Genomic DNA, 18357 nt, shown 5'->3' with positions numbered 1-18357 from the left:
GGGAATCGAACCCGGGACCCCTGTGACCAAAGGCCAGCACGCCAACCATTAAGCCATGGAGCCGGACGGATTAGTTGGTACTGAGAGGAAAGCAAACAAATCTGGTTTTATGACTCGCCTGGCTTATTGCACCAAGATTATATATATAATTCACATTCCTGGCGTGGGAAGAAGTTAGGGGCAGCCGCGACACTCGCTATTGTTAAGTCTCTCTCTCCCTCCTTGTCTGAGGAAGCGCCCACACTTTGCATTTCCGTTTGGTTAATACAGGTTCGTTCTGTTTTGATTAATTAATTCTTTTCGATCATACGTTTCGTTTTTAAGGATGGATACCCGTTCCTTCTCCTTTTTTTTCTGTAAATCCTCCGTTTTTCTTGGTCCTGAAGATCTTTCTTTCTTCACGTTTTTGACATTTTTCCACTTCCTCTTAATCCCTTGTCTTTTATTTTCCCCTTCTTGATACTCTTAGACAGTTCCTCCTTAGCTTTTGACTCACCCCATGTGTGTTCGTCTCCTCCTACCCTTTTCAAGTACATCTTCACTTTTGCCACTCTTCTCCACAACCACATTTTAAAGTTATCGAAGTACTTCTCTTGCTCCTTTTAGGTCGTTAGATTTTCTTGGTTTGAATCCTAGTCAGTTGTCATGTAGCAGTTGCAACTAGAACCCCTCTTTACTCATTAGGCATCGACATTGTACTCCTTTCTTCGATCATATTGTACAAGTTCGACTCGCCAGATGCAGGTCTTTTTTATTTGACACCCGTAAGCGACAGACGACACATACAGCCAGTCCCCCTGCCAGCGAAATTAACCAATTATGGTTAAAATTCCCGACCCCGCTGGGAATCTAACCCAGTACCCCTGTGACCAAAGGCCGGACATTGTACCTGGTGGACGTGCGGTTTGAAATGTAAACATTCCCACGCCTAGGGAAGTTGCTTTTACTGTATATTTGTATGAGAAGGAGAAATAAACACACGCTCAAACTAATGGAGAAGCGAAATTTTAAAGAATTCTCCGGTATTTGAAAAGAGTTAATTGAGCAACTTTACTTTGCTCTTCATGGACTATTTTGAAAATCTTCACAATGAAAAAGTTAATATTTTTGTTAAACTCCTCGAACAACAGCGTACAATGGCAGGCAATGAAATTACGCTCCAGGAAATGATGGTAAATAGCAGCAACAATATATGATTTAGTGGAAAGGCTGGTAAGAAATGGCTTTATAGACTAGGGTTAGTGTTTGCCTGCAGATCCGAAGATTGTAGGTTCAAACCCGGCATTCAATGCCGTAAATAGCCTCTGGTGACACGTTAGTGTTAGCCCGACAAAATTAATAAAAACTGAGCCATAGGTCGCCTAATCAAGTTGAGTACAACGGTACGTGGGAACCGACAGGCAGATCAGTGTTCGTGTGTGAAATAGTTAAAGAATACCATGAAGTCTTACAGGCCGTACGTTCACAAACAAGCCACACAGATAGGTCTTATGGCGACGATAATATTTGATATGAATTTTCCCACACGCCGATGGCGCCATTTTACGGCCGGTTGCACTTCCTCAAAGGTACAAAATGGCAAGGACGGATTAAGTTTGGTGGAAATGTAATAAGCTTGCAATTTAATATCTTGGAACTTGAAAAGATATGCAGAAAGTGTAGACCGATAGGGAAGAGGAAATTCAAAACAGGAAGAGAGTGGTAATATAGTCAAAGTGCAGCAAAGCTAACGCCATGCAACTGTACGAGAATGAAAGTTGGGTGCCTGCGGAATGCCGTGTGACCTGGTGCAGGTATGACACCCGTAGGCTACCTGCGCGTCGCGATGAGGATGACATGATTAGGACGGCAGGGGAATTAAGCAGGCCAGCACGCTAACCGTTTAGCCATGGAGCCGGACGGAAAGTAAATGCTGCGTGGTGAGGTGAATGGAGTGTGTGGAGTTTCAACTGTAAATATAGATGGACGTCCAAACCGTGGAAAAGTACGTGTATCGCAATGGTGGTACTGCGGACTCTCCTAAGTTCAAACGTACTTATGAAGCGAGTCATTTCCAAGTCTTGGGCAGTACATGATCAGAGGCGACAGCCTCTCAAATCCCGGGGGCGGCACAGGTTTTTCTCTGGGTTCTTCGGTTTTCCCTGTCATCTTTCATTCCAGCAACACTCTCCAATATCGTTTCATCTGCCAGTCATTAATCATTGCCCCAGAGGAGTGCGACAGGCCTCGGCAGCCGGCACAATTCCTGTCGACGCAGCAAGATGGGAGGCTTCATTCATTCCATCCTTGACCCGGTCAATGACTGAAAAACAGGCTGTAGATCTTTATTTTTCATTTTCAAGTATACTTTCATCAGTCAACACCTCCGCGGGCTGTTAGATGTTTCCTAATTTGTAAATATGTCAGAAATATACCTACGTACATGTTGTAAAGCGGTATGTAATACTATACGTGGCATCTACAGGCTTAGAGGAAGAAGGTTGCGGAACCCTCCCGGTACAGTAAGGGCGAATTACATTATTTTTTCTATTTGCTTTACGTCGCACTGACACAGATATGTCTTATGGCGACGATGGGATAAGATAGGGCTAGGAACTGGAAGGAAGCGGCCGTGGCCTTAATTCGAATTACATTTGATGTTGCAACGATAAAAATATCAATATTGCATTTGGTGTTTAACAGGTTTTTTGAATACGTGTCAAGAAGTGAATTTGTTTAGAAAGTACCATAAAGTGTCCTTTAATCAGGGCGAGAAAAAATTAAGTTACAACCCTGAACTAAAAATCAATTGGATGGTGATAGTCTGTTACTTCAATCCCACCGTCAATAACTTGTTTCTTTTGCCATAATTATAAAGAAGAGTCTTTGAGCCTTCTATTTGTGCGTGCAGTGAGGACAAATAGCAGCAGCTCTATCTTCTTGAATTGAGGAGTGGCTGTGTTCTGACATGGAAACATGCTCCTTTTCAATATTGCAAGTCTCTTGCTGGGTGGTTACGGCAACACTGCTGGGTCCGCAGCTGGCTGTGTCAAGGGGAGAAGGCTGTTGTCAACCCCATGGCTCAGAACCGTTAGTCTGCTCGCAGGGAAATTTCGTCTCGCCTGATGAACTGTGTGGCCACACCTGTGTGAAGTGAAGGTCGCCTGGTTGGAGGCCCCAGGGGCTTGGACACTGTGTCAGCTCTCGCTCCACGTCCAGTAGCATCATGGGAAAGGAATTTGTATACCTCATATATGCATAAATCATAATTCCGGATTGATTTAATTTACCGCTGTTTTACTAATACATTAAGCGTGCATTTCATTTTTTGTTAGGGTTTACCTTTACTGTGATAAGAATGCTGCGCATCCAATTCTAGTGTTTAATTCATTAGGCTTCCAGTATTACTTGTAAAATATAACTTACTTGAAGGTATACTAGTTATTAAAGTTACTAAACCATGGCGCAACAGTCCCGAAGGTCTTGGCCTACCAAGCGACCGCTGCTCAGTAGATTACGAGGTGTCTTGTGCGCTCGACGGATCTTCTCGACCGTTATTCTGGAAGTTACAATTATACAATCATTAATATAGGCTGAGAGTTTTGTTTTATTTAGCCACCAGGAATAAAGGCAATACAGACATGAATTGTGAAATTGACGAAGTTATATCATCAATTCAAGAACACAGAGAACGTGTAGGTTCAGATTCTTTATTATTAAAAATTGAGTGTGGGTGGCGATGAAAAATGGGAAATCTGAGCCTGTTTTCACGCAAACTATTAATGTACGATAGTTGAATAGTAGTTCTCTAAGTATAAATTAATTTTCGAATGGGTTTTCGGCTCTGTCTAATCTTACTAGCAATTGTACATCTTCAATTCTCTCAAACTACACCGGTTGAGAAACACTGATCTAGAATATCAATACAGCTATTAAGAAGTAACAGAACAGATACTTCCAATTTTTTTTTTTTTTTTACCCAGATCACATTAAATATTTCAGTTCATATGAAGTACCAATCTACATAGGTATGGAACGTTTATACACTTCGTTCGGGTGCTTCTTGCATAGTTCTTTAATGTTCTTTCGTGTTTCATATTGCTCCTCGCCCGTTTGTTTTTCACGTCTTTCGTCTTCTGTTTATTGAGCGTTTCTCAACATTTAATGATGCACTGAGCAGAGAAATGCTATTTATGCCGGACGTTCTTGATCATATGCAACTGTATACTGTATGCCACTGTAGCACTAATATGCCTCTAACTCAGATTATATAACATTATTCAGTTATTATTTCTTGATTAGTATTTTAACCGGTGTCCCTTAAGCTTTTTGGTCAATTTATCGAAACATTTATTCGGATTGACTTTTTTAAAACTGGGAAAATCGGTAAACATTGATATTAATAGTAACGATGTGACCGATCGTCTCGGATTGTTGTGTGTCATAAAACACAGACATAATAATAACTGTTCATCATATGGCCTCAGATCCCTTGTGGAGGCATCTAGACGATGATAGGCGACATCGCACATGCTCTGCCGGATTTGATCCCCAGATCACTGAACGAATAAGTATTCAGTAACTTATGATGTTACCAAATCGTTCGCTTTTACAGGACTGTTTTATGTGGGATCTGGCCACAGGGGCATGAATCTTGCATGATTTGGATTTTGGATGGGATTCGAACCGTAACCGTCTGGATGAGAAGCCGGTGGCAATGTCCGTTTTCTCTAATGCTTCATGGGTCCTTTGTTTCATTTTAATGTCTTGTGCACAATTTTAGTTGGAGGAAGGGAAAACCGCGAATTGTCGCACACGCTCGTTTACAGAAAAGGTGACTTATCGTCGACGCCTTGACGTAGGCATGATGTCATCGGGTGCTGACTGGCATTCCGTGATGGAATGTACTCATTCATCGATCTGCTCTTGCCGTATACTGGGGATCAGAAGTGGGTCAAACGAGTTCCTTTACTTTCTTCAAAACGTATGCCACTTTATATTCTCGATAGATTAGGCCTTCGTCTTTCAGTTGGAGATAAGGTTGGGAGTCCAAGTTGGTCTCTGTTCTTGGGATTGGTCGATTATCACCATCCTGCATAAATTTCTTCTTCTTCCTCTTCTCATTATTATTATTCTTATTATTTTATTGGTTTTACGCCCCACTAACCACTGGAGACTCGGAAGTGCCGAATTTTATCCCGCAAACATTAAGGGAACTCAGTCGGGATGCAGCCAACATGAACGGAGAAGTGAAGTTCAGGTAATTTTCTACAGCAGTCCGCGGGCGATTTTGATGACGTGTATTTGTGACAAGAGAACTACGGAAGAGCCTTACGTCAGTGTAGGAGCTTCATCTACGTAATACGTGTCGGTCAGCGTCTCTGAATCAACTTACAGTAAACGTGTTTTAAAATGCGCATTTCCTAAAAACGAGTCCGCATGCACAAGAACAAGACAGACGAACTCACACTCCAGATACACCAAATTGCAGGCTAAGAGACTTTTTCTCTCCTTGAATTAGGACCAATGTAATGTAATGTACCGCCAGACGTGTGCAGTGCAGTGTTAAGTGCTATGTGAATAAACAAGCAGCATGGATTGTTGATAACTCAAGATACTCGCGTACGTGCCTCATCCCAGGGACATGGGTCAAGGAAGTTCCACACATCACGAGCCTCTGGACAGAGTGGCAACCACTCGCCGCTCCTCCAAGCATGCCAAGGTAAGAGAAAGTCCGCCCACGTCCTCCTTTCGCTTATTGGCGCTGATGGGAATTTTATAAATCATGTAAATATTCTCGTTTTAATCAGAGATTTGGTGGAACGTGGCACCTCCATAGTTTGTGTGGGCCAATAGTGCGTTCAGTTCACTAGAAGCCTTTAACATCTAATGACCTCCTCCTTATGTCAAATGTGAAAACAAACTGTACTTAAACAAACTTTGATAAAAGAATCCTCTATTTTCTTAACTTCAAAGTCACTTTTCAAGAATGCTTGTAACAGGCAATAAATTAACTGTGTTTATCTCAGATTCAGTGTTTAATGGTAACATTCTCAACAAGCAAACTACGTTGCAGTGTAGGTGAGGGCAGGATAGGTTTTAACATTACGCTGTAATGATGTCGCACTTTTTTATTAGGCTAAACCAAGAATATAAAATTTACCTGTTTTTTGAAATATAATTTTCAGTGCACAATAGTCATGAAACATTGAGTCGAATGAATTTAATGCAATCTAATAGGGTAGAAGTCAAATGAGGGGTAAACAGGCTGCTAGTCGGCAACCTTTAGTATGGTATTCGTGATCTGGTCAGTTCACATGCCTAGTGAATAGGTAATATTACAGTACATTGTCCAAATAGAAAGGAATGTGGTTGCTAATCTCCCGAGCCGATATTTCATTTCTTCCTTTTGCGCCATTTTTCCAATTTTTGTCATATTTTCGTATATTTTAAGGCATAAGTGCAAGTATATTTCCAGGGGTTTTGTCATAAAAGAATCGACGCGTACGTACATCGTTCGTCTAAGCTGTCTGTCCGCTGTTTTTTAATTACTTTCACTAACAAAGTGAAGGTCATGCCCGTCGTGATTATTGATTTTAAAAGTACAGTGACGACATCCAAGAGTTCTGATAAAAAGAAAGTGCTATCAGTCGAGTGAGCGAGTGATATCGAACAGAATTTACTTAGGCTTATTTTAGATTGTACTTATTTACTTTTAAGCCTGACATCACAGCGCAAAACTGAACTACGTCCACCATAAAATATAGTATTAAATTTCATGAGAGAGCTTTACCTCGTACTGTACTCGCCAAGCTTCTTCATTTAGGAATAATAATAATAATAATAATAATAATGTCATTTTTGTCTGCCTTCTATGTTCATATGCCTTCCTCTAGCTTCGGACAAAATGAATGGCTTCTAAAACATCACTCACTTTCTTCTTCACAATATCGTCCGTTGTAAACTAGGCTATCGTATATTGTTGCAGGTGCTTCAAAATCCCGGTCTATTTTTCGCAGCGATTCAGGTAGCAGCTTGTCGTCTACAGTGCCGTCAGCTTGGTCGAAGTCGGGCGGGACAACATGTTGGTCGCATGAAGAAACAGAGCGGGTCATGTGGTACAGGCGCCATCATGCATTTACGTACAAGAATCGTACGACGGGATTGCAAATGTTAGTTCGAACTGTATTATCCATGTAACAGGACGGCGTGCACGAACCATCTGAAGAGTCCGTTTGTCGAGAAGGAACCATATGTAAGGTTAATAGGAAAAAAAGACTTAAATTTACAAGGGCGTACGTAGTCAAGGTGGCAGTTTCCGAAAACGGTGATTTTTTTTTTCCCGATGAGAGTAAATTCAACATTTTTGACAATTTTGAAATGTCGGAAAAATAATACAGAATGGCAACTACATAATATTCAATCCCCTGTGAAACAATGTGGTTTATTTGAAGAAGGAAGCCGTATTTTCCAGTGCCGACTCAGATAAATGTCAGTCTGTCAAACGCACATCCTTTGTTTAATAGTGTGTGTGTGTGTGTGTGTGTGTGTGTGTGTGTCAGACTGAAAAGCTTTTAAGTTACAAGGAGGTTCAGGCGAGGTGCGTGGCAGCTTCTCGAATGGGTGAACTTTTCTTTATTAATGGGATAATGGACAGATTTGTCCACAAAGATATTCCACAACAAAACTTCAAGAAAAGTGCGCAAAGCTCGGGCTAGGGGCCAAGCTTTTTTTCAAACGGGAAATAGTCCCTCTGGATTGTCTATACATCCACGGTATCCCCTGCCTGCCGTAAGAGGCGACTAAAAGCATAATGGCTTCTAAAACATCACAGCGCACCCTGTACTAGAACCATGAAACTACTTGTGATTAGTATCGCCACGCGGGGAACACCATGGGTCGCTTTTACTTGCGCGTAGTACCACTGTTACGTACCAAATACGTTTGTGATTGGTAGCAACAGATTAAGTTGCCGACTTCTACAGTACCTGTACCACTTTAGGAGCGACTCTGTTTCTGGCTTGCCTATGATCAGTACCCACTATATGAGGAACACCAGGGGATAGTGCGGGTCCCTGTGGTTAGTTACACGCATGTGATGAACACCATAGGTTTGCGTTGCCTGTAAATGCCGCCGCAACGTGCAAAACACCATAGGTCTGTATTCCATGTGCGGATTTCATTACGTGTGAGTAGTACCATAATGTGTGAAATGCCGCGTGTCGACGCTACTTTTGATTAGTGCCGCAACATGACAAATACCATGGTTCTAGTTTCCTAGCGATAAGTACCATTATGAGGGGCCGAAGACATCGATTCATTATTATGCTATAAACGCCGTCCCTTGGTCAGTGATGCCATAGTCTCACGTTAGTTTCTGTGAATGCGAGACATTGCGGGTCGGATCCACTGAGTCATTGTATGGATATGAATTTAAAACATTCTTCGTCCTCACGTTTTGAATTCTGGTCAGTGGAGGATTTTGGACTTTTAATTTGTCATTCCATTTCGTCTCATTTCGTACCATTAGGGGCCGATGACCTAGATGTTAGGCCCCTTTAAACAACAAGCATCATCACGATTCTGCTCTGCTTGTGGAGAGGGAGAGGCTTTCCTTCCGTAGAACACATAGATAGGACGAAACTTAAACTTCCTGTTTTCTTTAAGACATCCATCTATAAATAACTTCTTTGTAAGATGTCAACAGCTCTAATAGCTCGCCTTTTCGTATGTTCCATGCCATTTCTGTTGGTGTTTTAGGGAACAAGCTTACTGCATTGTAACATTAGTTACGCTTGGCGCTGATTAGTAATTGTAGGGAGGAAAATCTATTTGAATTTGCTTTCTTCACCGATACCGTAGCTTCTGTAGAAAAATATTTGGTTTGTATTGAGCCCCTAGATTGGTCCTTCTGTCAAATGGAATCTAATCGCAATATATATATATATATATATATATACTAGCAATTACCAGCAGCTTCGCTCGCGTGGATTTCGTATTTCAATCAAAGTAATCTTTCCTCGGCATTGTACTAAGACATTATCTGAAAATTCCTAAAGTATAGAAACTAACCCAAAAATTGAGTTTCATTTACCTCAGAAATTCTTTGTAAATCATATTTGTGGTATTACCTTTTGGGGCTAAGACGACCATGCGACATAGAACTGTACATGTAAGAAACAGTCTTCTCTCAAGTGGAAGAAATAAATACACGTTTCTTTATTTTAAAGGAGTTTCCAAATACCTATTCCCACATCTGTGATACGCATAAGTATCCCCATAAATAATTCAACCCCTTGATCAGTCCTCCCCCCCCCCCTTTAAGTGTATTTTCCGAAAACGAAAATACACGTTTCTTCATTTTTAAAGGAGATTCCAAATACCAATTTTCACGTCTGTAACATCTTCATTTTTTGAGATATAAGTATCCTCATAAATGTAATTAAACTCCTTTCTCACCCTCGCCCCTTCCTACCCGTTAAGCTGATTCCCCCCTCCACCCCCAAAAAGTGCGTGTCTTTATTTTTAAAGGAGATTCCAAATACCAATTTTCACGTTTTCAAAGGAGATTCCAAATACCAATTTCTATGTCTGTAACATCTTCAGTTTTTGAGATATATCTCCTCATAAAAGGTGTTCAACCCCTTTTCCCCCATATTTCACCCCCATTAATGGGATTTTCTTAAAACAAAAACATTCGTGTTTTTTTATTTTTACAGGAGATTCCAAAAACCAATTTTTACGTCTAAACTTTTAAACATTCACCTCCTTTTTCACACCCTTAGCGCCGGAATATCAAAAAAATCCTCCCTTAGTACCTACATTGTAATATGAAAGTGTCCCCAAAATTTCATTTCTTTATGTCCAGTAGTTTTGGCTTGGTGATGATGAATCAGTCAGACGGTCTGTCAGGACAAATAAGTTAGGGTCAACTGGGGCAAATGTGGGACAGCAAAATGTTGGGGTAAAAGAGGGACATCATCATATCTCCTTACAAGTAAATTATCTGTAAGCTTTATTAGTGGCAATACATTATTTTGAGTTTATTGAATGGCAGGCAATAACTAAATTACAAAAAATTACCATGTGATGAGCAGGAAAAATAATGAAAAACTTACACTCATTTTCAGCGTAAAAAAATTTGGTTTCTGGTAAGAAATATTTATAATTTTTGAAAAAACTGATGTTGATACAATTAATTATTTTTATCCCACATCTAAAGAAAGCATTGCAGAAACTGTCTCTAAAGCTAAGTATTTGTAAGATGAATATTAAGAAAGAAATTATTATTTTAATTTCCGGGGCAATTGTGGGACATGTTTTGGGGCAATTCTGGGACATTCATGGGGTAAAGTTGGGACAGTTGTTGGATCTTCTTTTAGGTTACTTTAGTTTTAAAACAGAAGAATTTTTAGACATAATAAATGAGATACCATGTAGTAAACAGAAATTGACTAAACCAGGAAAAGAGAAGGCTAGTCCAAAACCTAAAACTTTAAGGAGAAGGAAAGAAATCAGCAGTGATAGTGAGGAAGGCATGGAAGAATGGGAAAGCAGCAAAAGCAGTGATGAGTTTGTAATATCAAGTGATTCTGAAGACAGCTGTAACTTAATCAGTGAAAAGGAGACATTAGGTGCAAAATTAGGTATTTTAGATTTACACCAGTCAGATTTTGTTTTGGTGAAATTTGAAGTAGCCAGGAAGCAAAAATTAGTGAATACAGGTATGTGTGTGTTATACAAAATGTAATTAATGATAATGATGCTGAAGTGATGTGTGTAAAAGTGTGTAGACGAACAAAATAATGGTATTCGGGCCAGATGAAGATGATGTGACTTAAATTAGCCATGTGAATATTATAAAGAAATTGCCACAACCTAAATTTGTTTGTATTGGGGATCGGATCCGTTATAAATTTTCCGAGTCCATAGATGTAGTGGAGAAAAAATATAGGGCCTAGGTTATTGGATTAGGCTACTTTGACATATTGTGGACTGTAATAGTAGCCTCGTCTCTTTTTCCAAACATATATTTCATTAGGTACCCTGTGGCGTTTAACACCGATAATGTGTATCGAGTGATGTTTTTGGTTATTTCAGAAGTATTTGATATACATTTTTGCCAAAATTTTAATTGGGTAATATGTATGGACAGTGGTCATTTTTTATTCCATGTCTTATGTATTTTGGTGGGAAATAAAAGTGATTATTCTTACTTTAAGGATCAAGTCATTTTTACCAGTTAAGAAACCTGTTTTTTAACTAAAGAAAAACAGCGTAATATTGGGCTAATTATTTTTTTTTTTTAATCAGTCACATAATATGAATACACTCTATCCCACTATTGCCTCAGTATCTGTCAAACAAGCTTTCTCATTGAATTATCAGTGTGTCCCTCTTTTGCCCCATGCTTGTCCCAACATTGCCCCAAACCATGGGGTAATTTTGGGACACAGTTTTTGTGGAATTGCTAAACAGTTATAAGATTTTAATAAAATTTCTTCTTGGAAATGAACTGTGGGTACCAAATTACATTAATTTAACATCATGCCAACTTTCTACTTTGAGATTTAGTGCCCTAAAATTTGAAAGTTTTCATTTTTGTCCCAGAATTACCCCGGTTGACCCTATCATTGAAATCAAGAATATTGCGTGTGGATTAGTATTTGAGTAACCGGAGGAAGAGTTTTACAGTAAATTCCGATGTGAAAAGAATTGAGCTTTCTTTCATGTTCTGAACAGTTCCTTGTAAAGAGAAGTAGGTAAGACTAAAACAACCTTGAGCAGAGGAAGCAAGCTTACATCACGCACGCCCCAGTACAGTCAAGAAAGTTTGATTGTGACAGACCTGTCTGTATTCCTAGTGTCTCGGGATTCCTGCAGGTGTGTCCATGTGCATTAATGAATTTTATTTACTTATCCGGCGTATGTATGAATGTGGTATTACTTAAGAGAAACACAACCCAGTGAGGTAGATGAGGGGGAATAAACCAACCGTCCCATTTTATCAACAAGATGATATTGTAGCCATGGTTTACGCTAGAGGAACCATTCCTCTCTTTTTCGTAAAGTTCTGGGAATCTTTTAACCCCGATCAGGCATTAATAAGAGAAGTTGCAGTGACTGTCTTGAAGAACCGTATGTTCCAAACTTTCTACTGCAACAAATGTGCTCACCAGCCATTTTGTAATCAATTCACAACAACCGTTAAAATGCTGTCGTACTTTGCCGGGCTGAGTGGCTCAGACGGTTGAGGCGCGAGCCATCTGTTCCCAACTTGGCTGCTTCGATCCTGCCTCACTCCAGTAGTATATGAAGGTGCTCAAATTCGTCAGCTTCGTGTCGGTAGATTTACTGGCACGTAAATAACTCCTGCGGGACAGAATTCCGGCACCTCGGTTCTCCGAAAACCGTAAAAGTACCGTAGTTACTGGAACGTACAGCCAATAACATTATTTTGTGTACTTTGTCCTCAGGGGCGATCTCCACTTGGGGAAAGTCGAAATAAATCTATATACTGTATATAAAAGAACATGCATGTTCTGACTGACTAATTCATCATCGCCGAGCCAAAACTACTGAACATAAAGAAATGAAATTTTGAGGATACATTTATATTACAATGTAGGTGCTCGCTAAGGGAGGATTTTTGGGTATTCCGTCGCTAAGGGAGTGAAAAGGTTGCGGGGGGGGGGGTAATTTTTAAAAGTTTACAGACGTAAAAATAGGTATTTGGAATCTCCTGTAAAAGTAAAGAAACATAGGTCATTTGTTTTCGGAAACTCACTTAAGGGGAAATAAAACGGGGGTGACATTTTAAAATGAGCATATCTACAGTATATCTCAAAACCTTAACATGTTACAGAAGTGAAAAATGGCATTTTTATCTCAGTTAAAAATAAAGAAACAGGTATTTTTTGTTTTCGGTAAAACCACTTGGTGACTGAAAATGGAGGTTTAATTCTTTTAATTAGGATACTGATATCTCAAAAACTGAAGATGTTAACAGACGTGAAATTTGGTATTTGGAATGTCCTTTAAAAATAAATATATATGTATTTTTTGTTTTCGGAAATCCACTTAAAGAGGGGGGGAATTGAAAAATTAGTTGAATTATTTGTATGAAGATACTATTATCTCAAAAACGAAACATTTTGCAGACATGGAAACTTTAAAGAAACACGTATTTTAGGAAAATCCAATGCAAAAGGGGGGGGGGGGTATGTGTGTTGAAACATAGGAAAATTTAATTGAATTAATTGTATAAGTATACTTAAATCTAATAAAAACCACAGTTTTTAGAGACGTGAAAATTGGTATTTGGATCTCTTTTAAAACAAAGAAAAACGCGTTTTGGGGCGGGGGTGAAAAGGAGTTGAATTCCTTTTATGACACGCATCTCAAAAACTGAAGATGTTAGAGTCGTGATAATTGGTAATTTAGAAGATCCTTTACTATTAAAGAAACAAGTATTTTTTCCCATGGTTCATGTTTGTGGGTTACTGTAGTCACGTCCTAGTTCGTGAACCATGGGCAACGGCTGAGTGGCCTAGTAAGTGGTCCTGAGAGTCGGGATACCAGTTGCTATGGAATGGGAGTGGGCATCTCGGACATGTTCTGAGTCATGGCCCTCCTTGTGCTCAGGCGGCTAGGACTACACAATTCACCGGTGGTCCATAACCCGTTAGAGGAGAGATCCTCACTTCGACTATGTGCAAGTAGGGCACCATCCTGCTTCATGAATTTACCGAGCTCAGAACACTTTAAGCAAGCCTCGGACCTATGGGAGTAATGGAGTCCCACTCCCATTTGACAGGCGAGGGACTCCTTGGAAACAACTTGGCGAACGAAATGGAATTCGATGGGGAGCTATCAATATTAATGGGGCTTATGGAAGAAAGAAGGTAGAACTTGCTGAGTCAGCAAAGAGGATGCATCTGGATGTGCTAGGAGTAAGTGATATTCGGGTAAGGGGAGATAAGGAGGAAGAGATAGGAGATTATAAAGTGTACTTGACGGGTGTTAGAAAGGGAAGGGCAGAGTCTGGGGTAGGGCTCTTTATCAGGAATACCATTGCACGCAACATAGTTTCTGTTAGGCACGTAAGTGAGCGAATGATGTGGGTAGATTTGTCAGTGGGAGGAATTAGGACAAGAATTGTGTCCGTGTATTCACCATGTGAGGGTGCAGATGAGGATAAAGTTGACAAGTTTTATGAAGCATTGAGTGACATCGTGGTCAGGGTGAACAGCAAGGATAGAATAGTGCTAATGGGCGATTTCAATGCGAGAGTTGGGAATAGAACTGAAGGATACGAAAGGGTGATTGGTAAATGTGGGGAAGATATGGAAGCTAATGGGAATGGGAAGCGTTTGCTGGACTTCTGTGCTAGTATGGGTTTAGCTGTTACGAATACATTCTTCAAGCATAAGGCTATTCACCGCTACACATGGGAGGCTAGGGGTACCAGATCCACAATAGACTATATCTTAACAGACTTTGAATTCAGGAAATCTTTTAGGAATGTACGAGTTTTTCGGGGATTTTTCGATGATACAGACCACTATCTGATCTGTAGTGAACTAAGTATCTCTAGGCCTAGGCTAGAGAAAATGAAATCTGTCTGCAAACGAATAAGGGTAGAAAATCTCCAGGACGAGGAAATTAGACAGAAGTACATGGATATGATTAGTGAGAAGTTTCGAACAGTTGACAGTAAGCAGGTTCAGGATATAGAAAGTGAATGGGTGGCATACAGGGATGCTGTAGTAGAAACAGCAAGGGAATGCCTAGGAACAAGTGTGTGTGTGTGTGTGTGTGTGTGTGTGTGTGTAAAGATGGGAAAAGGCGAACGGACATCTTGGTGGAATGATGAAGTGAGAGCAGCCTGTAAACTTAAAAAGAAGGCTTATCAGAAATGGCTCCAAACAAGGGCTGAGGCAGACAGGGATTTGTACGTAGATGAAAGAAACAGAGCGAAACAAATAGTTGTTGAATCCAAAAAGAAGTCATGGGAAGATTTTGGTAATAACCTGGAAAGGCTAGGTCAAGCAGCAGGGAAACCTTTCTGGACAGTAATAAAGAATCTTAGGAAGGGAGGGGAAAAAGGAAATGAACAGTGTTTTGAGTAATTCAGGTGAACTCATAACAGATCCCAGGGAATCACTGGAGAGGTGGAGGGAATATTTTGAACATCTTCTCAATGTAAAAGGAAATCATCATGGTGGTGTTGCAAACAGTCAACCTCATGGGGAGGAGGAAAATGATGTTGGTGAAATTATGCTTGAGGAAGTGGAAAGGATAGTAAATAAACTCCATTGTCATAAGGCAGCAGGAATAGATGAAATTAGACCTGAAATGGTGAAGTATAGTGGGAAGGCAGGGATGAAATGGCTTCATAGAGTAGTCAAATTAGCGTGGAGTGTTGGTAAGGTACCTTCAGATTGGACAAAAGCAGTAATTGCACCTATCTATAAGCAAGGGAACGGGAAGGATTGCAACAACTATCGAGGTATCTCATTGATTAGTATACCATGCAAAGTATTCACTGGCATCTTGGAAGGGAGGGTGCGATCAGTCGTTGAGAGGAAGTTGGATGAAAACCAGTGTGGTTTCAGACCACAGAGAGGCTGTCAGGATCAGATTTTCAGTATGCACCAGGTAATTGAAAAATGCTACGAGAGGAATGGGCAGTTGTGTTTATGTTTCGTAGATCTAGAGAAAGCATATGACAGGGTACCGAGGGAAAAGATGTTCGCTATACTGGGGGACTATGGAATTAAAGGTAGATTATTAAAATCAATCAAAGGCATTTATGTTGACAGTTGGGCTTCAGTGAGAATTGATGGTAGAATGAGTTCTTGGTTCAGGGTACTTACAGGAGTTAGACAAGGGTGTAATCTTTCACCTTTGCTGTTTGTAGTTTACATGGATCATATGCTGAAAGGTATAAAATGGCAGGGAGGGATTCAGTTAGGTGGAAATGTAGTAAGCAGTCTGGCCTATGCTGACGACTTGATCTTAATGGCAGATTGTGCCGAAAGCCTGCAGTCTAATGTCTTGGAACTTGAAAATAGGTGCAATGAGTATCGTATGAAAATTAGCCTCTTGAAGACTTAAATTGATGTCAGTAGGTAAGAAATCCAAGAGAATTGAATGTCAGATTGTTGATACAAAGCTAGAACAGGTCGATAATTTCAAGTATTTAGGTTGTGTGTTCTCCCAGGATGGTAATATAGTAAGTGAGATTGAATCAAGGTGTCGTAAAGATAATACAGTAAGCTCGCAGTTGCCATCAACAGTATTCTGTAAGAAGGAAGTCAGCTCCCAGATGAAACTATCTTTACATCGGTCTGTTTTCAGACCAACTTTGCTTTACGGGAGCGAAAGCTGGGTGGACTCAGGATATCTTATTCATAAGTTAGAAGTAACAGACATGAAAGTAGAAAGAATGATTGCTGGTACAAACAGGTGGGAACAATGGCAGGAGGGAACTCGGAATGAGGAGATAAAGGCTAATTTAGGAATGAACTCGATGGATGAAGCTGTACGCATAAACCGGCTTCGGTGGTGGGGTCATGTGAGGCGAATGGAGGAGGATAGTTTACCTAGGAGAATAATGGACTCTGTTATGGAGGGTAAGAGAAGTAGAGGGAGACCAAGACGACGATGGTTAGACTCGGTTTCTAACGATTTAAAGATAAGAGGTATAGAACTAAATGAGGCCACAACACTAGTTGCAAATCGAGGATTGTGGCGACGTTTAGTAAATTCTCAGAGGCTTGCAGACTGAACGCTGAAAGGCATAACAGTCTATAATGATAATGTATGTATGAATTTCCCCCCCGGAAAATTCATTTAGGGGGGGGGGAGGGGAGCATGTAGTGTGAATGGAAGTGAAAAAAGAAAATTTTTTATAGTGATACTTATATCTCCAAAATGAAGGTAACAGACGTGAACATTGGTATTTGGAATCTCCTTTGAACATAAATCAACTTAACGGCGAAAAGGAGTTGAGACCAACTGATGTTACTGTTCATAATGTACTACTTGATTCTGATCATAAACAGATCACTTTTAATCTTTCCTGGGTTCGTTTTCAAGAGCCATATTATCCTTTGGAGAACTTAGATTACATTAAATTCTCCTGGCATATAAATAAAATAAACACATTTAAAATAAACGATAGGAATTATATTGACCGTGCTATTGTTCACATCTATAATAAGGTCAGTAATGCACGGAAGTATATCATTCGTATCGCCAGAAATCCCGCGCACTTGCCTACGCGTGACAATGGTGCTGGTCACATTGTCAGCAATGACAATGGTAGCAGATGTAATTTACCGCCAAGTAGCGGGCTTGCATCGTGCTGCGCAGTCCAGAAGATCAGTAATAATAATAATAATAATAATAATAATAATAATAATAATAGTTTTGGGCCGTCGTCAAAATGTGGGGACCGCGCTGGAAACGAGTCCTGGCCAGGTAATGACTACGAATGCAGTTTGGCCGCGGGTTCACTACCGCCAAGGCATCCAAGATGACACCACGTCGGATCTCCTCAAGGATTTGATCCATATTTAAAATGTTTATAGGAAAAGATGGCAAAGATTTAGGGACCCAACTGACCAGGTGGAACACCTGGAGCTAGCCGGGGAAGTACGAAATCGATTGCTGGAAAGAAATATTGAAAAATGGGAGGAATTTTGCCGTCAGATAGCGAATTTTAACGGATTATATATTAAATGTTAAGTATTCAGTTATAAATTTCAGTATAATACCGTAGCAAAGCACGGGCATTGTGCTAGTAACAAGATACAATTGCCTGGGTATATTGAACATATTCACACAATTCTCATTTAAGGTATAAAATATAGGACTGGCTGACATTAAAGTTTAGTGGAATGGTGGTGCCCAACCCATGGCTCTTATATTTGAGAAATCTTAGGGTGGATTGATTTACTTACCTTCACAGACTGAAGTCTTGATATTTTGTTGTTGTTGTTGTTGTTGTTGTTTAAAATCAAGCATATGCTTCTACAAAAACTTTTCGTTATTCATGATATGTACATCTTCTGCTTTCCTCAATTCGGAATAGTTGGTAATAGTGCTGTGTAGTGAAAGGTGATGTTATTTAGTTTGCTCGTATACTGCAACAGGACACAGACAGATGGTGAGGGTTGTCGTGAGCCAAATACTGGTGATGCTAATTGCCAGTCGCAGACCTCGCGGCTGGCCTGAGAAAGCGCCAATTTGTCCTAGTACAGCTGAATTGTCAGTGGTCAAACACAGTTGTAGGTGTTTATTATTATTATTATTATTATTATTGTTATTGTTATTATTATTGTTATTATTTATTTATTGTTGCATTGCACC

General features: G+C 40.0%; 1 protein-coding gene across 6 annotated transcripts in view; it reads left to right on the top strand.

Annotated features, from left to right (window-relative positions):
* numb (NUMB endocytic adaptor protein) overlaps positions 1 to 18357 on the top strand; it is a 572878-nt gene that overhangs the window by 214068 nt on the left and 340453 nt on the right. Inside the window, exon 2 of one of the 6 annotated variants that reach the window (XM_068229271.1) lies at positions 5501 to 5701. The exons of 2 other annotated variants lie outside the window; for them this stretch is intronic. In XM_068229271.1, the coding sequence (XP_068085372.1) occupies positions 5624 to 5701 (78 nt within the window). In that variant the 5' untranslated portion in view covers positions 5501 to 5623. Of the gene's footprint in view, positions 1 to 4070; positions 5702 to 18357 lie in introns of those variants that run through there. 3 more of the 6 variants (XM_068229270.1, XM_068229272.1, XM_067153861.2) reach the window with 3 other exon arrangements.

The sequence above is a fragment of the Anabrus simplex genome, chromosome 9 (assembly GCF_040414725.1).
Source record: "Anabrus simplex isolate iqAnaSimp1 chromosome 9, ASM4041472v1, whole genome shotgun sequence".
Taxonomy (NCBI): Eukaryota; Metazoa; Arthropoda; class Insecta; order Orthoptera; family Tettigoniidae; genus Anabrus; species Anabrus simplex.
This window is presented reverse-complemented; position numbering and strand designations above follow the sequence as displayed.